General features: G+C 42.7%; 1 protein-coding gene across 2 annotated transcripts in view; it reads left to right on the top strand.

Moving 5' to 3' along the window:
* LOC108387708 (dynein axonemal heavy chain 9) overlaps nt 1–22,243 on the top strand; it is an 890,975-nt gene that overhangs the window by 29,994 nt on the left and 838,738 nt on the right. For both annotated transcript variants that reach the window (XM_073234761.1, XM_073234762.1), the window contains exons 11-16: nt 7,432–7,546; nt 11,048–11,116; nt 12,557–12,683; nt 15,034–15,289; nt 16,351–16,592; nt 21,261–21,396. In XM_073234761.1, coding sequence (XP_073090862.1) covers nt 7,432–7,546; nt 11,048–11,116; nt 12,557–12,683; nt 15,034–15,289; nt 16,351–16,592; nt 21,261–21,396 — 945 coding nt within the window. The remainder of the gene's footprint in view (nt 1–7,431; nt 7,547–11,047; nt 11,117–12,556; nt 12,684–15,033; nt 15,290–16,350; nt 16,593–21,260; nt 21,397–22,243) is intronic.

Below are 22,243 nucleotides of genomic sequence, written 5' to 3'. Positions count from 1 at the left end.
CTTGGTATGCCTTGGTTCTCCACTCAGAGTTTCACAAGGCTGGAATCAAGGTATCAGCCAGGCCGAGTTCTCATCTGAAGGCTCAAGGGGGACAAACCACTTCTGAGCCCATTCTTGCTGGTGGAATCCAGGTCCTTGTGGCTGTAGGACCGAGGTCTCCATTTCCTTGTTGACTGCCAGCTGGGGGCCACTCAGCAACAGAAGGAGCTCCCATTCCTTACCAGCTGGCAAGGCTCTGTAGCTGCCTCCATCTTCAAACCAGTAAATCTTTCTCATGCTTCAGATCCCTGACTTCCTCTTCTGCCACAGAAAACTCTGCTTTTAAGGGCTCAGCTGATTAAGACAGGCCTGCAAGGAGCCTCTCCCTTTTGCCATACAAGATAACATCTTCACAGGAGTGACCATCTCACTGTATTCAGAGCTGCTACCCACACTGCAGGAGGAGAGGATTATGCAAGGATGCAGTATCATCCTAGAATTTTGCCTACCTTGGGGGCCAAGCAGAAAAATGGCAGTAATGGATCTGGGCTGAGCATGAGACATCAGAGTGGGGATGTCCAGGGTAAACTAAATGAAGGGGCCCCGTTCAGCTTCACTTGCCAGTTGGAAGTGGCTGCTGATTGTTGCCAGATCTTCCAATTTTATAAGGGAAGCTGGAAACTGACCTTTTTTCAAAAAATGAAATCTTATAATTGTTAAATCTGGGCCACTAATTATAAGGAAACAAACCCACTGTATGAATTAAAATAAGAATAACCAGGCAGGATCATGGGAAGATGGCGGTGTGAGTAGTTCAGAGGAAATCTCCTCCCCAAAACCTGAGGGCAGGTCCCCACAACCAGCGCCCTGAGACAAAAGAAAAGCGAGTGCTTTCTGCAAGTCTTAAATAGACAGGGACCCCATAGCTGGATGAAGTTGTCCTGGCAGCTGGGAATACTGGGGAAACTTAGGTTCCCTAAATGGAGGCAGTGCAGCTCTGAAGCCCCTCACAAGACTAGGCAGCCTGCCAGTCGTTCCTCCAACTCGCACGGACCCCGACTCATGGGCCCAGTAGCAGGAGAGTGGGACCGCGTGCCGGGGGCGGAAGCGCTGGAAGGAACCAAGAACAGATCCATGTGCCACAGGAGAGGCTTGTGCTAGCCCACAGCGGCGCGACCGAACAGCCCAGGCATGGCTCACGCCCACCGGTGGCAGTGAAGCCAGAGCCCGGTAGAAGCCTGCGTGGAAAAGCCCTGCGCGCACCGGCAGTGGAGCCGGAGGGAGTAGGCACACTCCCAGGAGCTGACTGGAATCCCAGCCCAACACACAGCTGCCCGGGCCAGACCCAATGGCTGCTGCTGCCACACAGCTGCCTGACAGGGTCACCGCTAGCATGGAGGAGCGCACCTGGCATGCCTGCCACTCCCCGCAGGGCTCCACGCTGCTCTGATGGACACCCTGTCCACAGCAGCTTAGGAGATTAACCCAGTGGCTGCTCCAGGAGTGCAGGTAGCTATCACAGGCAGCAGAGAAGGGCAAGGCATCCAGCAAGCAGGAAAGGACTTTCTTCTCCCAGCTGACACACCCACAACCTGCCTGTAGCAACTGCTATTACCATGAAAAGGCAAAAAAAATCTGGTCCAGTCCAAGATAGTTACACCTGAGAAAGGATCTGCAGAGGCAGACCTAACCAGTGTCCCTGAAAAAGAATTCAAAATAAAAATCATAAACATGCTGACAGAGCTGCAGAGAAATATGCAAGAGCTAAGGGATGAAGTCTGGAGGGAGATTACAGATGTCTAGAGGGAGATTACAGAAGTGAAACAAACTCTGGAAGGATTTATAAGCAGAATGGATAAGATGCAAGAGACCATTGATGGAATAGAAACCAGAGAGCAGGAATGCATAGAAGTTGATGCAGAGAGAGATAAAAGGATCTCCAGGAATGAAACAATATTAAGAGAACTGTGTGACCAATCCAAAAGGAACAATATCTGCATTATAGGGGTATCAGAGGAAGAAGAGAGAGAAAAAGGGATAGAAAGTGTCTTTTAAGAAATAATTGCTGAGAACTTCCCCAAACTGGGGGAGGAAATAGTTGCTCAGACTACGGAGGCACACAGAACTCCCGAGAGACGAGATCTAAAGAGGTCAACACCAAGACACATAATAATTAAAGTGGCAAAGATCAAGGACAGGGACGGAGAATTAAAGGCAGCCAGAGAGAGTGAAAAGGTCACCTACAAAGGAAAACCCATCAGGCTATCATCAGACTTCTCAACAGAAACCTTACAGGCCAGAAGAGAATGGCATGATATATTTAACGCAATGAAACAGAAGGGCCTTGAACCAAGGATACTGTATCCAGCATGATTATCATTTAAATATGAAGGAGGGATTAAACAATTCCCAGACAAACAAAAGTTGATGGAATTTGCCTCCCACAAACCACCTCTACAGGGTATCTTAGAGGGACTGCTCTAGATGGGAGCACTCCTAAAAAGAGCATAGAACAAAACACCCAACATATGAAGAATGGAGGAGGAGGAAAAAGAAGGGAAAGAAATAATCATCAGACTGTGTTTATAACAGCTCAATAAGCGAGTGAGGTCAGACAGTAAGGTAGTAAACAAGTTAACCTTGAAACTTTGGTAACCACAAATCTAAAGTCTGCAATGGCAGTAAGTACATATCTTTCAATAATCACCTTAAATGTAAATGGACTGAATGCACCAATCAAAAGACACAGAGTAATAGAATGGATAAAAAAAGCAAGACCCATCTATATGCTGCCTACAAGAGACTCACCTCAAACCCAAAGACATGCACAGATTAAAAGTCAAGGTTGGAGAAAGATATTTCATGCAAACAACAGAGAGAAAAAAGCAGGTGTTGCAATACTAGTATCAGACAAAATAGATTTTAAAATAAAGAAAGTAAGAAGAGATAAAGAAGGACATTACAGAATGATAAAGGGCTCAGTCCAACAAGTCCATATATATATATATATGAATATAACCATTATAAACAAACATGCACCCAATACAGGAGCACCAATATATGTGAAACAAATACTAACAAAATTAAAGGAGGAAATAGAATGCAATGCATTCATTTTGGGAGACTTTAACACACCACTCACCCCAAGGACAGATCCACCAGAGAGAAAATAAGTAAGGACACAGAGGCACTGAACAACATGCTAGAACAGATGGACCTAATAGACATCTATAGAACTCTACACCCAAAAGCAACAGGATACACATCCTTCTCAAGTGCACATGGAACATTCTCCAGAATAGACCACATACTAGGCCACAAAAAGAGCCTCAGTAAATTCCAAAAGATTGAAATCCTACCAGCCAACTTTTCAGACCACAAAGGTGTAAAACTAGAAATAAATTGTACAAAGAAAGCAAAAAGGCTCACAAACACATGGAGGCTTAACAACATGCTCCTAAATAATCAATGGATCAATAACCAAATTAAAATGGAGATCCAGCAATATATGGAAACAAATGACAACAATAACACAAAGCCCCAAATTCTGTGGGATGCAGCAAAAGCAGTCTTAAGAGGAAAGTATATAGCAATTCAGGCATATTTAAAGAAGGAAGAACAATCCAAAATGAGTGGTCTAATGTCACAATTACCGAAATTGGAAAAAGAAGAACAAATGAGGCCTAAGGTCAGCAGAAAGTGGGACACAATAAAGATCAGAGAAGAAATAAATAAAATCGAGAAGAATAAAACAATAGCAAAAATCAATGAAACCAAGAGCTGGTTCTTCGAGAAAATAAACAAAATAGATAAGCCTCTAGCCAGACTTATTAAGAGGAAAAGAGAGTCAACATACATCAACAGAATCACAAACGAGAAAGGAAAAATCATGACAGACCCCACAGAAATACAAAGAATTATTAGAGAATACTATGAAAACCTATATGCTAACAAGCTGGAAAACCTAGGAGAAATGGACAACTTCTTAGAAAAATACAACCTTTCAAGACTGACCCAGAAAGAAACAAAAAATCTAAACAGACCAATTACCAGCAACAAAATTGAATCGGTAATCGAAAAACTATCCAAGAACAAAACCCCTGGGCCAGATGGATTTACCTCAGAATTTTATCAGACATACAGAGAAGAAATAACACCCATTCTCCTTAAAGTTTTCCAAAAAATAGAAGAGGAGGGAATATTCCCAAACTCATTCTATGAAGCCCACATCACCCTAATACCAAAACCATGCAAAGACCCCACCAAAAAAGAAAACTACAGACAAATATCCCTAATGAATGTAGATGCAAAAATACTCAACAAAATATTAGCAAATGGAATTCAAAAATACATCAAGAGGATCATACAACATGACCAAGTGGGATTCATCCCAGGGATGCAAAGATGGTACAACATTCGAAAATCCATCAACATCATCCCCACATCAACAAAGAGAAGGACAAAAACCACATGATCATCTCCATAGATGCTAAAAAGGATTTGACAAAATTCAGCATCCATTCATGATAAAAACTCTCAACAAAATGGGCATAGAGGGCAAGTACCTCAACATAATAAAGGCCATATATCATAAACGCACAGCCAACATTATACTGAACAGCGAGAAGCTGAAAGCTTTTCCTCTGAGATTGGAAACTAGACAGGGATACCCACTCTCCCCGCTGTTATTTAACATAGTACTGGAGGTCCTAGCCACAGCAATCAGACAAAACAAAGAAATACAAGGAATCCAGATTGGTAAAGAAGAAGTTAAACTGTCACTATTTGCAGATGACATGATACTCTACTTGAAAAACCCTAAAGACTCCACCCCAAAACTACTAGAACTGGTATCAGAATACACCAAAGTTGCAGGATACAAAATCAACACACAGAAATCTATGGCTTTCCTATACACTAACAACGAGCCAATAGAAAGAGAAATCAGGGAAACAACTCCATTCACAATTGCATCAAAAAGAATAAAATACCTAGGAATAAATCTAACCAAGGAAGTGAAAGACCTATACCTTGAAAACTACAAGACACTCTTAAGAGAAATTAAAGAGGTCACTAACAAATGGAAACTCATCCCATGATCCTGGCTAGGAAGAATTAATATCGTCAGAATGGCCATCCTGCCCAAAGCAATATACAGATTCAATGCAATCCCTATTAAATTACCAACAGCATTCTTCAATGAACTGGAACAAATAGTGCAAAAATTCATATGGAACCATCAAAGACCCCGAATAGCCAATGCAATCCTGAGAAGAAAGAATAAAGTGGGGGATGGGGGTGATCTCACTCCCCAACTTCAATCTCTACTACAAAGCCACAGTAATCAAGACAATTTGGTACTGGCACAAGAACAGAGCCACAGACCAGTGGAACAGAATAGAGACTCCAGACATTAATCCAAACATATATGGCCAATTAATATTTGATAAAGGAGCCATGGACATACAATGGGGAAATGACAGTCTCTTCAACAGATGGTGCTGGCAAAACTGGACAGCTACATGTAAGAGAATGAAACTGGATCACCATCTAACCCCATACACAAAAGTAAACTCCAAATGGACCAAAGACCTGAATGTAAGTCATGAAACCATAAAACTCTTAGAAAAAACATAGGCAAAAATCTCATGGACATAAACATGAACTTATCTTCATGAACTTATCTCCCCGGGCAAGGGAAACAAAGGCAAAAATGAACAAGTGGGACTGTATCAAGCTAAAAAGCTTCTGTACAGCAAAGGATACCATCAATAGAACAAAAAGGTATCCTACAGTATGGGAGAACATATTCATAAATGACATATCCGATAAAGGATTGACATCCAAAAATATATAAAGAGCTCATATGCCTCAACAAACAAAAAGCAAATAATCCAATTAAAAAATGGGCAGAGGAGCTGAATGGACAGTTCTCTAAAGAAGAAATACAGATGGCCAACAGGCACATGAAAAGATGCTCCACATCGCTAATCATCAGAGAAATGCAAATTAAATCCATAGTGAGATATCACCTCACACCAATAAGGATCGCCATCATTGAAAAGACAAACAACAACAAATGTTGGCAAGGTTGTGGAGAAAGGGGAACACTCCTACACTGCTGATGAGAATGTAAACTAGTTCAACCATTGTGGAAAGCAGTATGGAGGTTCCTCAGAATGCTCAAAGTAGAAATACCATTTGACCCAGGAATTCCACTTCTAGGAATTTACCCTAAGAATGCAGCACTCCAGTTTGAAAAAGACAGGTGCACCCCTATGTTTATTGCTGCACTGTTTACAATAGCCAAGATATGGAAGCAACCTACATGTCCATCAATAGATGAATGGATAAAGAAGATGTGGTACATATACACAATGGAATATTATGCAGCCATAAGAAAAAAACAGATGCTACCATTTGCAACAACATGGATGGAGCTAGAGGGTATTATACTCAGTGAAAAAAGCCAAGCAGAGAAGGACAAGTACCAAATGATTTCACTCATATGTGGTGTATAAGAACAAAGGAAAACTGAAGGAACAAAACAGCAGCAGAATCACAGAATCCAAGAATGGACTAACAGTTACCAAAGGGAAAGGGACTGGGGACAGTGGGTGGAAAGGGAGGGATAAGGGCGGGGAAAAAGAAAGAGGGCATTACGATTAGCATGTATAGTGCGTGGGGAGCACGGGGAGGGCTGCGCAACACAGAGAAGACAAGTAGTGATTTTACAGCATCTTATTACACAGTGGACAGTGGCTGTGAAGGGGTATGTCGGGGGGACTTGGTGAAGGGGGGAATCTAGTAAACATAATGTTCTTTCTGTAATTGTAGATTAATGATACCAAAATAAAAAAAAAAGAATAACCAGGCAGTGCTAACTCTGGGCAAGTGCTTCACAGTCCACATGGCCTGTCTCACTTATAATCTTACTAGATTCTAATAGGAACCCTGAGGTTATTATTCCCATTTTATAGGTGAAAAGACTGAGCCCCAGAGAGATTAAGTTGTCTGTTTAAGGCAGCATTTCTCAAGCCTGACTGTGCAATTAGGATCCTCTCAAGAGCTTTTTTAAAAAATACAGGTAGGCTGGACACTGCCCCCATCACCCAGATCAATTAAATCTGAATGGCGAGGGCAGGGCTGAGGTGATGCTGATGGGCAGCCGGGCTGAAAGTCACTGCTGTGAAGTCAGAAAGCCAGTGAGTGGTAGAGCTGCCTGGGGACCTCTGTCCTCTGACCCTGTTCAGTGTTCTCCCCAAGGCCACACTTTCTTATTCCTTAGCAGAACATGGTGATCTTGCAGGAACACCCCATCTCAGTGTGAGCACAAGTGACCTTAGCAATTGGAGGTAGATGAGGCCAAAAGCAGAGGCTGGAGGTGTTCCCGGGGCAGAGTGGGGCAGGCAGCTAGAGCCTCCCTTCAGTCTGGCTGTGCTGTGTCCCCAGGGTTCTCCTCAGTGCACAAGAACATGCCCACTGTGGCCGGGGGTCTCCGCTGGGTGCAGGAACTGAGACAACGCATCCAGGGACCCTTCACCAACTTTGGATGCATCACACATCCGTGAGTATCTTATTCTCAAAGGCAGGTGGTTTTAGGCTTCTGCTGCTGCTCTGGATTTTGAGTGTTAGTAGAAATGCAACTCACTAAGACACAAAAATCATTCTCATTTCATTTCCTGCAATCGCCCAGTGTCTAGTCCATTTGGGCTGCTGTAACAAAATACCACAGACAGGGTGGCTTATAAGCATCAGCAGTATGTTTGCCACAGTCTGGAGGCTGGAAAGTCCAAGATCAAGGTGCTGGCAGATACAGCGTCTGGTGAACGGCTTCCCGTTTAATGACGGCTCTCTCCTCACTCTGCTCACATGGCAGAGGGGTCTCTGTGGAGCCTCTTCTACAGGGGCACTAATTCCATTTGCAAGGGCTCCACTCTAATAACCTAAGCACCTTGCAAAGGCCCTGCTTCCAGACATCATCACCCTGGGGATCAAGCTTCAACACAGGATTTTTGGGGGGACATAAACATTTAGTCCACAGCAACCACATAGCTGTTGGCCAAACAGTAACAAGATTGATATATTGGACTAATTAGGGGGCTCTTGGTGTTAAAATGAAACTTAATGGACCACAGTCTGACCCTTTCTGGTCCGCGAGATTCCTTTTCAGAGGAAAATGAGTGAGAATTTTCAAGCCCCCTGGAATTCCTCCTCACAGCTCCCTCTGACACAATGTCTCTTTGGAGGCTGCTGCAAAACAGTGAAGCCCAGTGTCAAGCATGGTGTAAGGACTTGATGTATGCATCAGAACCCCTTGGCTGCCTATAAAAATGCAGATTCCCAAGCTCACCCCTCGCCCACTGGATCCCAGTCCCGGGATGGGGCCTGTGAGTCTGCTTCCTCGGCAAGCCTCCCCAGGTTTCTGACAACTGACAGAGTTGGAGACCAGTGACCTACCTCATAGCTGCATCTGGAAGTCAGGCTAGTGAGCGCCTCTCGACTTGCTAGAAGCGAGAGGGAACATTTTGCCATGTTCAAGGTGCTTCCTCTGGAGGCCAGTCGTTCCCTGAGCCCTCTCTCTAACGGCTCAGTCTCGTCTAGAGCACCCACTTTGGCAAACACAACAGCAACAAAGGAAGTGGAGGCATTGGCATTATGGGCATTTTGATGCTAGGAAGGGCTTTAGAGACCCAAGGGCCAAGACCAAATGCTTTCAGGGGCCTGGAAGACAGTGCAAGACAGCTGGGAGGGAGCCCCGAGGGATATGCCATCCAGCCTGGGGAGCAGAAGAGCAGACTCTGTGTGAACAATCTCTAGACTCTTGGAGAGAAGCTAAAAATCTGGATTTGTATGTGAAATGCTCTACTTCAAAATTCTCAAGTATTCTACATTTTTTCAGACTCTACACAGATCACACGATCACGCTCCTGGGGCAGGTCTGAAGTGTCATGGGGTAGGAGGGCAGCAACCATCTGCAGCATCTGCTCTGATCTGAGCGAGAGCTTTGTTTTGCAGATGAAGAAACTGAGAGAAGCAGAAATGAGGCTACAAACCTAAATTCACAAAGAAAGGAAAGGAAAGAACTGAAACGAGCCTGGGGCTCAGGGCTCCTAGCCCACAGCTCTTCCCAGTGGCCCCTACCATGGGAAGCTTGGTGGCAGGGAGAAGATGTGAGTGGGTGGGGAGGAGTGGGTCGGCTTCTAGAAAAGTAGAAAGCAGTAGCTGCCCATGGTCTAGTTCTCTTGAAGCAGACACCAACATGTGTGTGCAGGAATTCAGAGATGCTCTTGGGAACAGCATCTGGGGGTTAGGGGAAGGGATTGGGCAGAGGGAGAAGTGAGCTGTGATACAGTTGCAACAAGGCCTCAGCCCATTTTATGGGGAACTCTGGCCCTCTGGTATTCCCGGGCTTCCTACTCCCACATCAGCTTGTTGCTTGATGTCTGCTGTCCTGGGAGGGGCCCAACTTAGGGCAACATGGCTTTTTCTGGCCGAGGCTGTTCCCAAAGAGGGAGCAGCCATACTTCCCCTCAGCTGCCTGGTCCTGGGAGGGGCCCTGAATGGCACCCCACCATGTCCCCTACAATTCCCATGGATATGCCATTGGTTTTAAAAATGAATTCACATTTGTCTTGCACTCTCTCTATAGAAATTGGTTAATTAAAGTGTTTTAGATGCCTCACCATGAAGTACAGTCTACATATAGGCAGTCAGTCCTCATTCCTATGGCTTCTTGGGCCTTCTGGCCAATGCCACAGACCCCTGCGTGAGAAGCCCCTCTCTCCTCTAGCCTCTTTCTGTTCCAGATACAAAACTGAAATCTTGGATCATGAACCTTGCAGAAATCCCACAGTTTGAGAGGGGAGCCCACCCTCTGGTCCGAAACCCTTTGTACTTCTTACTGCCTGGCAGCCGCATCTCCCCAATCACCATGTAAGGGAACTAAGCACCTGGAAAAAATGGCCAGGAAATCCAGGGCTCTCTCTGCAGGCATGAGGGCTTACACTGAAAGTTCAGGAGATCTTGTGAAGACACCCTGTATTGGTTTATATAGCAAATGGATTTTAAAGAATCTTTGCAATAAACTGTATCATTTTGCTAACAGAACAAACAAGACCAGAACCTCCAAGACACTTAGTGTGAAGGTTTCTGAAAATGATGGATATTTCACCAATTCTCCCAGGAGCTGGACCCTCCTGGGAACATACAGTGTTGCAAAGGAGTGTCAAAACTAGGGGAACAAGTGTGGGTAACAGTGCCTGGGGCCGGACTCTGCTCACATTCCTCTGTGGTCCTCAGCATCCCTGTGGAATCTGAGTGTGTGTCTGTGCATGTGAGCACGTGTATATGTGCATGTATGTGTCTGCATGTATGTGCATCATGTGTGCTGAAGTTTGGGGGCATAAGAAGTGGAGGGAACCTCTTAGGAACATGTCAATGAGTAATTAGTAGCAGGGTTTCTCATTGCCTGTCCTAGAGGGATTTCAGAGAGAGAGAAATGTACGTGTACACACACATACACACATGCACACACATACACACATGTATATAACAATGTTTATACATATGTGTATAAACATTGTTATATACATATATACATATATAAAACATTGTTATACACACATATGAAACACTGTTATATATATATACTCATGTATAATGTTATATATGTTACATAGTTTTTATGATGTATAATTACATATCGTTTTTTTCCCTAAATATAAAATACAACAGCACTTAGAATTTTTCTTCCATCTCTCAATTTCCCTTTCATTCATATTTTTGAAGGACTTCATTTCCCTGTGCATGACTGGCTGGCTGGGGTGAAAGGGTGGGTGGAAGGTTCTGCCATCTCTGTCATCCTTGGGGCTGCTTGTGTTTCAGAACCTGCAAATGGCCCCTAGTGGCCCGCAGAGGATGTTCAGGAAGGAGAATGAAGGCTCATTTTAAGGGCATTTGGAAACCAGCTCAAGAAACTGTTCTTTATAGGCTGCAATTTGTTATTCAGACCATTATTTTGACTTCTTCTAATTGGGTGCCATTTTTTTCTCTGTTGTACGGATAGTTGCATGGAATCAGCTGAAGGAAAGTGCATGATACAAAAATATGAAGCGATGCTCTCCTTGCTGGAAAAGTAAGCACTTCTGGGATTGTCTTGTTCTGCAAATTGCACAGGCCCTGTGATGCCTTTTGCAGTCCCAAGTTGGTTCAGATCCTCATTGGCTGTGAAATGTCACCTGTGTTTTAAGTTATAAACCCAATATCTGTGAGTACAGTGCTTCTGGCTTGCAGACACAGGGCCTCTGGGGAATGCAGCTCTATTCTAGAACCAGACACTTGTCCAGTGTAGTTTTGTTGGGAGCATGAACTTGGCAATTTAGAAAAAGTAGGGTGCTCTTCCCGGCACTCTGAAATCAGTGTGATAGGAAATCACAGCAGCTGCTCACTAAGCAGAAAGCAACAGTTTGTGCTGCACAGAGAGAAAATACGTTTTAAAAATATTTCTTGTATCCTTCTATGGAGAAAGCATAAGAATGAAAATTTTGCAGGGGTTCATAGTTGTTCCTGCTTTAAACCTATGGTAAGTCTTTTGGGGGGGGGCCCAGGGTCTGGTGCCCACACTGCCCACAGTTGCCAAATCTCTCAGTGATCAGTCACCACATCCCCTGGCTGAAAAGCCCTCAGGAGGGCCTCCTACCATCTCTTTACCAACACATGCAAAGCCTTTTGTAATGTGGTCCTTACCTCCCTCTCCAGCCTTGACCCTTAGCCCCTCCAGCCTCAGGTATACTTAGCATACACTCTTATGTTCTTACCTCCAGATTTTGGCCATGCTGTTGTTTCTGCCAGGAACACTCTTCTGCTGCCCAGCCACTACTCATCCTTACACTCAGCCAGGCATCGCTTCGGCCCCTCTTCCACAAAACCTGCCTGGGAATTTCCCTGTCACCCCCACCCCTGCCATTAGGCGCCTAACGCCCTGTGCAGCTCTCTAGGCCTGCACTTGCTACACTGTTTCCCGCGGCCCCTGCCGCTAGCAGCCTTTACCACCTGGTGGGGCACTCCTGGTGGCTCTGTCTCCTTGCCCAGTGCAGGGCAGGTGTGCAGTCAGCCTGTGGAGACTGGGCTATAAGTGTGCGTGAGCTGCCTGCAGATTAGTGTGAGAGCAGATCTTACCCAGTTACTTCTTCCCACATTGGCTGAGACTAATTACAACCTTTATCCCCTACAAAGACCTCATGGAGCCTCTCTTTCTCTCACCTCTGATGAGCACCATTAGAAATGAGGGGTTACCTGCAGGAGCTGCCATGCCTGGCTGAGTCAATGACTTTGACTTAAGAATGTAGCCAGGTATTTTACTAAATAGTATCTTCAGTTCATGGTTTTATATATGTGTGTGTGTGTATATATATGAATGTACATATGTATATGTGCATGCACACAGGTATGTTGTATATTTGTTAATATATCTCTCTGTATAGATATATATGTCGAATGTATCTTTAGTAAATCATTGCTAGGTGTTGCGGGGGGAAGGTGCTTATGAAGTGGCTGTTGTCTCTGATCCGCACAGATATGAGACAAGTCTTTATGATGACTGGTGTCAGACGGTATCAGAGAAGTCACAGTACAATCTTTCCCAGCCACTTCTGCAACGTGACCCAGAGACGAAGCAGATCACTGTCAACTTTAACCCACAGGTAAGTCAGGCAGCAGTAATTTCCTTTTGTGTTCTTGAAGAGTTTTGCTTAACTCTGCTGATTTCAAAGGCAAAATGGCTTTTAATTAGAGCATATAAAACCTGCTCAAAAGAATTTGCACCCCGGATTTCCTTTTCAGGATGAATTCCTCAGTGTTGTGTTTTCTTAAGTTGTCCAATATTCATATTCTTCTCCAGGGTTAGCTGATATATTTGCTTTGATTTTGCACAACATAAAATATTGCAAAATAGTCTTTAAATTTTCATATGAGAAAAGCTTTATTATGAACTTGACTTCCCATATGAAGTTAAGGAAGTACACATAAGATTAACTCATCAAGAAGTTTCAATATCATATTTTAGGTATACTCTACCTGAAATTCCAGAAGGTACAGACATTGCTACCCCTCTTGGGACAGATAGAAAACCAGCATTACAGACCAGTTAGTACCAAACAGTCAATTAGGCCTACCTTGAATGCACGCTCTGTGTGAAGGCACCGACTAGAGGCTGGAGGGCCAACCAAATGTAACACTGGTTCCTGTTCTCAGGGAGTCCTCAGCTAGTTGGGAGCTAGAATCTCAACATGCACAAATCTATCTTTATTAGATACCATAAGACAAACCTCAAAGGAGTAGCTTTGGAAATAAGAATCCAAAATAAGATTTTAGTGATTCTCAACCAAGGCAGTTTTGTCCTCCTGGAGGCATTTTTGGTTATAAACTATGGGGTGAGTGCCAGTAGCACAGAGTGAGTAGATAGTGGGGATGCTGCTGGCTCTTTACTTTGCACCATAAAGAGTTTTTGTCTGCAAACGTTAGTAGTGCCATGGTTGGGAAGCCTTAGTCTAGATGATCCACGGTGGAAGACTGTGTGGATTGCAGCTGCCATGGGCAAATTAATGCTGGAAAAAACTTTGGCCAAAGTTAGCCCACATCAGGAAGTACATCATTCAGCCAAAGAAAAGTATTGGCCACCCCGAGTTAAAAGCAGCCACCTTCCTCTCTCCTGATGGCAAGTCTCTGGGAATCCAGTGTAGAGAGAGGTGACAGCTAAGCCAATACACATTTCTTCAAGTCACTTCCAGCCTGTGGAACTGAATATAAATATGTATATATGTAATATCTCACCATTGTTTTAATTTCCATTTATTTGACCACTGGTAAAGTAGAACCTTTTTCATGTGTTCATTAGCTGTTCATGGTTTTCCCATGAATTGCTTGTTCATGTCTTCTGCCCACTTTTGAGTGGAAAGGGCCTCTTTTCCTATAAATTTGTTAGAATATTTGATAAGTATTTTGTCAGATATTAAGAAGTCTGTTGCAAATACTTTTACCAGTTGAAGTGTGCCATTTTGTTATATATATCATATTTTATGCCTCTAAATTTTATCTTGTATTTTGTGGTTGTATGTTCTGAATGGCCTTCTCTACCTCCATATTATATAACTACCCCACATTTTCTTTTAATATTTGTTTTCATTTTTTTGCATCTAGATTTTTATTATCTGTCTTGAGCTTTATTCCAAATCAACTAGAGGCTGAGGTCATTTTCCTGCTGAGTAGTTAGCCTTTGTCTAAAGCTTGAGTAGAGTTGGCTAGGCAGCAATGAAGAACTGGCCCTGAGCCCCTGGAAGGAGAGTCAGGAGCCCAGGGCTCTTACACAGAGTGGGGTGTGGGGAGTAGTGATGGGTCGGAGGACTTACAGCTTTTTGTTTGTCATCCATACCTATGCACATCAGAGGTGCCAGGATGACAGATAATGAGAAATGGAGCCTGGAAACCCTTCCATAAACCTGTTTTTTCACTTGGCCACATCTGCTTGGCTTCTCACTTCTGTACTTGCCACTAAAGTCAGCATCCCATAGAAGTTCAGAAAAGCCTGGGTGACTTCCATTTTCTGACCTCCTTGTATATTAAAACACAAAGACATGACAGCCCAGGGTTACTTACAGGAAGGGATATTTCAAATGATTCTTTTCCATGGTTAACATTGTACAGTGGGCATCTCCCCTCAGTTCTGTCCATGTCTGTGACTATGTGTTTGACCTAATTTGGAGAGGATACTATTTGTCCCAGTTTGAGTCTTTTCATGCACATGGGTGGCCCAGACCAGATGCACGTCATCCTTCAGACCACCAGCTCTTGATGGGACCTGGCTCAGCCAGGACGAGCTCTTCCTTCTGCCTGACAGTTTCCTTTTCCGAAACTAGCTTTAAGGAACATGTAGGAACAGGAGTTCAGAGGAGACCCAGAAGGTATTTGCATCCCTGGGTTTTTCTTGTCCTTGAATGACATCGCCGATACTCACTGCCATGGAACTACAGCCACTTACGTCAATTCTTTCTCCAGCTGATTTCAGTGCTGAAAGAAATGAGTTATCTCGAACCCAGGCAGATGAAGCACATCCCCGAGACGGCAGCAGCCATGTTCTCTTCCAGGGAATTCTATCGGCAGCTTGTGGCTAACTTGGAGCTAATGGCCAATTGGTACAACAAGGTTTTGAAAAGTCTGCTAGAGGTAGAATTTCCATTAGTGAGGAAAGAGCTGCAAAATATTGATCTCTGCCTGAGAGCTGCAGAGGAGACTCTCAACTGGCAAACGGAAGGTAATGGCACCACCTGGAGTCTGGGGAAAACATGGGGAGTCAAGATCCTAACAAGCTGGTAGATCCTCAGATGATTCCATGGTGATCTGGTTTGTATTTGAAACATAAGTCTATCCCCTCAGATGTATATCCAAAGTGGAGAAGACAAGGGATATTGGTGTGCCTTCTTCCTTCTCTTTGGAAATGATTAGTAGGCTTAGAACATTTTACTGCCAGGCACCTGGAGAGGCTGCACGATTGCTTGAGAGAGGCTCCATCTCTCACAGTCTCCAGCATATACTGGGCACTCCATGAATGAGGATTTTTAGTATATTACCACTGTTAATGTTCTTAACTAGATTATGAACATCTTAAAGGTGGGGACTATACATTCACTTCTCTTGTATACTCTGATTCAGTTCAACAAATTTTCATTGATGGATTAACCTATGCAGGGTCGTATGTGAGGGACTGTTGGGAGACTGACCCCTATCCTCAAAGAACTCACATGTACTGGGGACAACAGACATATGGACAACCCAAATCACACAAGACAGGCTGTGAAAATAAGCCATCATAGACTTAAAAATGAGGTGTGATGAATCACAGGGGAGGGAGATTAATTTGCATTAGGATTCTCAGAAGAGTTAATGTTTGAAAAGAATGTCACAGTCAACTCACAAAAGTCTTGAAATGCCATATTAAACAAGTTGGAACTTTATTCCTTATACAAGGGGAATGATATTCTCAACATTTAATACAGTGAAAGTTCTTTAAAAAATAAGACTCAATAACCCCAAAACAAGTCACCAAGTTGCACTGTTGTGCCCTAGCACTGGCACCAACTATTGTTGGGTGTTTGGTAAACATCACTGTTTCTTTTCCTGAATAATCAGGGTTCTGGTAAGAGCTGACTTTTTGATACAACTAGGAGAAAAAGGCCCTTATGATAATGAAGTGATGTGTGCAGAAAAAGTCTTTTGAAACCCAGGAGTGTTAAATCCCTGTCTTTCATTGAGACTAGACTTTTAGCTGTGCCCCTATAAACTATCTCAATTAACTGTATTTCTTTTGGGGAACAGATATTTGGGATTATGTCAGTCAAATCACCAATAGTATTCATGATCTTGAACAAAGAATTCAGAAAACTAAAGACAATGTGGAAGAGATTCAAAACATCATGAAAACATGGGTGTCTCCAATATTTAAGAGAAAAGATGGAAAAAAGGAATGCCTTCTTTCCACGGATGATCAGCATGATCGAGTGCAAAAATCTTATAGTCTCATCAAAGAATCTGGCCGTAAGATTCACGCCCTTATTCAGGTAATAATGAACCTCTCAGACGCACGTAATACTAGTACAGGGAAACCCTCAAGAAGTGTTTGGGTGCAAGAAGTAACTTGAAAATTAGAGCAGTCAATAGATGCTATGTCTTCTGCAGTTAGGAATAGCAGTTTATACTCATAGCAAAAGAACTAAAAGCAACAGAAAGGGGGAATGAAAAGTCACATTCTGCATCAGTGTCAAAATCAGTGCTATGTTAATAATGACACCTCTTAGTAGCCACTTAAATCCCACACAAAACCTCAAAGGGGATGCCAAGGATAGAATCCTAAAGTGCCTGCTACATGAATCACCCCAGACTTGCCCATGCAACCTAGTAAGGACCTCCAGCATCATTTTCAGAACCTAACTTTGTAGAGCCTGGTGAGGTGAGAGATTACCATGGCTCCCTAACTGCACTTGGTAAAGAGAAGAAAACAATGCAGAGGACTGCACTCCATGCAGTGAAGCTCTGCCCTGCCTTGTGATCAAGGCAACTTCATGTCTTATCATCAGAGACCGAGCAATGGAAAAGTGCCATAAATGGCCACCAACTCCAACCCCACTGGAGCAGCCATGGGGCAGTTCTGGCTGGCAGGCCTCATGCACAAAGTCAGTAATGAGTCACAGTTGGTAATTTGGGGTTACCTATGCTTTGAAACATGGTAAGATGTTACACTTTTGATTTTGTTCACTTTCTTTATCTGTTTTCTAATATGTTGGTTTTTTAATTTTATCTTTCTAGTTAACTGGGGGTTAATTTGCTCATCTTTTTTTTCCTAGCCTGTCAGGGTAGAAGCTTAGGGTATTGACTGTAAGCCTTTCTTTCTTACTAATGCAAGCATTTGCTGGCAATAATTTCCCTCTTAGCAGGACATTAGTGGCATTCATACATTTAATCTGCCTCATTCTCATTATCTTTCAGTTTTAAATTTTTTCTCTTGCAACTTCTTTAACTCAGTGGTTGTTTAGAAGTGCATTGTTGAGTTCCCACATATTTGGGGCTTCTCTGGATATCTTAATGAAATTGGTATCTCATTTAATTTCCTTGTGTTCAGAGAAAATACTCTGTAAGATTTCAATCATTTGGAGTTCCCTGAGATTTGGTCCATGACCTAGAATATTGTCTATCGTACTGCATGTTCCCTGTGTACTTAACAATATGTTTGTTCTTCCATGGGTGGCTGTAGGGTTCTGCAAATACCAGTAAGTTCCATGTGATTGGTAGTGTTGTTCCTATCTTCTATGAGCTTTCTGCATTTTTTTGTCTATTTGTTCTTTTAATTACTGAAGGCAGAGTGGTAAAATCTCCACCTAGGATTTTGGATATGTCCGTTTAGTCCTTTAGTTCTGTCCGATTTTTCATCATGTATTTGAAACCTTGTTAGTAGGTACAAACACAGGTTTATAATTATTACAACTTCCTGATGAATCGACCATTTCATCATTATGAAATTCCCTGTTGATTTCTGGTAATACCCCCTTGCCTTGAAATCTGTTTTCTCCTGATAATACTATAACCTTTCCTTCCAGACTCACCATCCCTACTTATTGCCTTATCCATCTGTTCCCACTCTTTTACCTCCAACCCATTGCTTCTCTGGATTCGAATTTATTCCCTTATAGACAAGCAGCACATGGTAGAAAGTTACTTTTCTAACAACTCTGCCTGCTAATCTCTGTAACGTTCAGACTATTAACATTTGATATAAGTACTGGTATGGCTGGAGTTAGCTCTGCCATTTTGCTGTTTGTGTTCTACTTGCTTCATCTTCTTTGTTCCTCTACCTCTTCCTTTCTCACCTTGTTATTGATGACATATATTTTAGGATTTAATTTCTCATTGGCATTTCAGCTTTTGTTGTTGGATTACATTTGCAGTGGTGGTTCTAGGTTTCTGTGTCTCTCTTGAACTAGTCTAAATCTACTTACAGTTTTCCCATGAAATATGAGAGATACCCACACTATAGTGTGACCTAGCAACATATGGTTCAATTCAAAACCACCCTGACCCCCATCTGTCACAGTTTTGAGGTGTGCGTGTGTGTGCACGTATGTGAAACAAATCCTGCAGTAGAGTATTATGATTTTTTGCTTTAAAATTTCAAGAAAAATGTTCATTATGTTTTATATTTACCCACAAACCCACCATTTTCAGACTTGTTTTTCCTTTCTATAGAACTGAGTTACCATCTGTGGTCATTTGTTTTCAGCCTGAAGAACTTCCTCTGCTATTCCTTGTAGTTCAAGTCTGCTAATGACACATTCTCTCAGTTTTTGTCTATCCAAAAATGTCCTCATTTCACCTTTGTTTCTGAAGGATAGTTTCACTGGATGTGGAATTCTGTGTAGACAGTTTTATTTTTCTTTCAGAAGTCATCTCATTGTCTTCTACCCTCTAATGTTCCTGACGAGAAGCCAGCCCTAATTTGTATCTTTGTTCCTCTATATGTAATCTATTATTTCTATCAGGCAGCTTTTAATAGCTTCTTTTTAAATCTTTGCATTGTTTTCTGTTTAACTATGATGTGCCTAAATAGGTTTTCTTTATAGTCATCCAGCTCGGAGTTGGGGATTTTATATTTCAAAATTTGGGAGTTTATATTTAACAACAGTGTCTTGAATCTGTTTTTCCTCAGATTTAGGGAGTTTTAAATCAATTATGGCATTCTTGTCTGATAATGCTAACATCGATTTTATTTTCTGAGCCTGTTTTTTTAGTGTGACTGAAGTGTGTTTTTCTCTGACTTAAAATAAGTCTAAGGAATAGGCATTCCAAGATGGGTATGGCCGCTATTTTCTGAGTCTGTTCTTATTAATTATTTTCACTCTTGGTTAAATGTCACATTTTCCTTCTTCTCTGCATGTCCAGTAATTTTTGTATTATGTTCTAGTCATGTTGGATGCCACTTTAGAATCTGGGTGTGATTTCCCTTACGGAGTTTGTATTTTGTTTCGGCAGGCAGTTCACTTACCACTTGATCCCATTGATGCTCACTATTAAGCTTTACTAAGGGAGGGTCTAAAGAGGCCTGACTCTAGATCAGAACAGTTCTAATCCTAAGCATGGCATTTCTGGGGTCTAATGAATTCCTGGGTTACCTGCAGATAATTTCTGGTAGAGCACAAATGTCTTCTGGCACTGCATGACCTTGACAGTCTCCATTCAGCTTCGAGCCTCAGTAACTGTTCTCTGCCAGGCCTTGCAGAGCCTTGCCCTAAATGTGGACAGCTTACTATTCAAGGGCTCAAGAGGACTCAGCAGCCTTAGCAGCCCAGCTCCAGTGCCACCTGTTCTGACCAGCAGGAAGGGTGCTGTTACTGAGCTCCATTTCCTCATGCCGTGGTTGGGAAAGTGTTTATGTAGAAAGCCATGGTTGTGCAGCTCACCTGGATATTTTCCTCCTCTCCAGGATCATATCTCTGTATTGTCGGTTACCAAGTAGCCTAAACCAGTTGTTTCTTGTATTGTACCCAGTTCTATAGTTGTTTGTAGAAGAGTAAGTCCGATCTCATTCCTCTGTCTTGGCCAGGATCAGAAACTTGAGCTTTTTCTTCTTAGGTCACAGGAAACCCCAACATGTTTGCTCCTTAGACCATAGTAGATCTGAGGTAGAAAGGTGAAAAGTGCAGACTGAGGGAGGAAATAGAGCAGCCATGCAAAGCAGTCATGAAAACCAGAAGTTTTAGAGAAAAAAACCGACATGCACATTTTAATAACATCTGAGAGAAACTCTATATCATCACTGTGTTATTTGTGTGATGATGGACTTTAAGTTATTAGGAACATCTTCAACTGACTGAGAAAGGAAAGCTGTAATACACTTTAGAAACTTCAGAGTTTTGTCACTTAAAGGCAGGCTCCCGAGGTTGTTTTTTAATCCAGGGGGATTTACAACCTGGAAATGTTCATAAAGGGATAAGTGAGTGTGAATCACCTAGAAATTTTACTCCTGCAAACTCATTACCACTTGCTTTGGAGAGATAAGATGAATGGGAAGTTGCTGAAAAAAGGCTTAATAATGAAGATGAGGCAGAGCAAATGGGACAACTCTACTTGTCACAACCACCAGGTCAGGAAAGACCGAGAAAGAGAACAAGAGCAAGAAGGACAGAGACAGAGGGAGAGAGACAGAGAGGGAGAATGTGGCATTCATTTATGTGTATGTGTTTTCTCAATTACTCCGTGTGATGAAGGTTTTTAGTTAAATGACAACACAAAACACTCCAACTCGTTTCTAGGGATTATCTAGGAAATGCTTTACTTGCTTGAACCCCAAATTTCTTATGAGCCTTGAGTCATAACACCCCCCGCCCTTCGTATTCCCTCTGCCTCCCCTGTCTTCTGTGTTGAGGCAGCTTCCTGCCCAGCCCATCAGCCAGCGTTTATGAGGTGTGCACACTGCACCCAGCAACATGGCCAGACACCACCCTCCTTTCTTAGGGACAGGATGATACCCCCTATTCCCTGCCTGGGTTAACTTTGTGTTCCTTCCAGCCAGTGGCTAAAACCATTAAACGGAATGGATCTGATACACATGTAATAGCAAAGTCTTCACAGGAATGCTTTTTTTCTCTATGTGTTCTTTTCATTCCTATTACTGGTAACTAGACCAGTCCTTCCATGTTATTTAACATGGTTTAATAAATCCATTTTGTTTTTTGTAGGAAAACCTGGGTCTGTTTTCAGCAGACCCAGCCTCTAATATCTGGAAGACTTACGTTAAGTACATCGATGACATGTTGCTGGATGGATTCTTTCTAGCCATTGAGTGCTCCCTCAAGTACCTCCTAGAAAATACTGGTATTTACTGGCTTATGGATGTGGGTTATTCCTGGAGAGATAACAGTCATAAAGTGTATTGATTTACAGTAAAGGGTAACTGAGCATTCTGTGACTTCTCCCAAAATGCTGTGGACATTTTGTGATTACACACAGTAAAATGGCAAAGGTATTGAGTTTCTAAATTGTTCAAAAGGAAAAGACTTCTCTCCAAAACTTGGACAATAAACCAGGCTCTCAAACTATGAGACCTATAGCAAAAGCAAAACCATAAAATCTAATCAGTCTAAATCAAGCTTCAGAAAACAGGAGTTACTGAATTAGAGCCGTGGGAAGCATAGTCAGACGGCTTTGTCTTCCCTGGTCCACCTTCCCATTTTCCACCTTCTCAGGTTTGGTGAAGCCAAGACCATTCCCATGGTTTGGGCTGGACTCCCCATCCTCCCTCAGAATACAAACCCTGCATAGGTCAAATACTGCCCACTCTACCCAGGAATATTATCCCCCTTCTGACCTCTTAAAGTTGTTTGTACCAAGGTTATGGAACCACCAGTGCAGTCTGGTTTGAATGGTAATAATGCTGTCTTTGCATCTGACACACAGATTAGGTTCTCATGTTTGCACATGCGATAAAAATCTCATGTGGTCAAAAATGGTCTAGCAAGTCTTTAAGACCCTGTAGACTACATGCAGCCTGATCTTTCAAATTATAAGTATCTAACACATATAATAACGTGGAATAATACATCATGAGTACATACACAAGGCACAATAGTATAGATGTTTTAAAACTATCCTGTGAATGTAGTATGATTGCAATGGTATTGGTAAACTTGCATTTCCCCAAGTTAAATATGTGTTTGATGGG

Source organism: Manis javanica, chromosome 4 (assembly GCF_040802235.1).
Source record: "Manis javanica isolate MJ-LG chromosome 4, MJ_LKY, whole genome shotgun sequence".
In the NCBI taxonomy this organism is placed as follows: Eukaryota; Metazoa; Chordata; class Mammalia; order Pholidota; family Manidae; genus Manis; species Manis javanica.
This window is presented reverse-complemented; position numbering and strand designations above follow the sequence as displayed.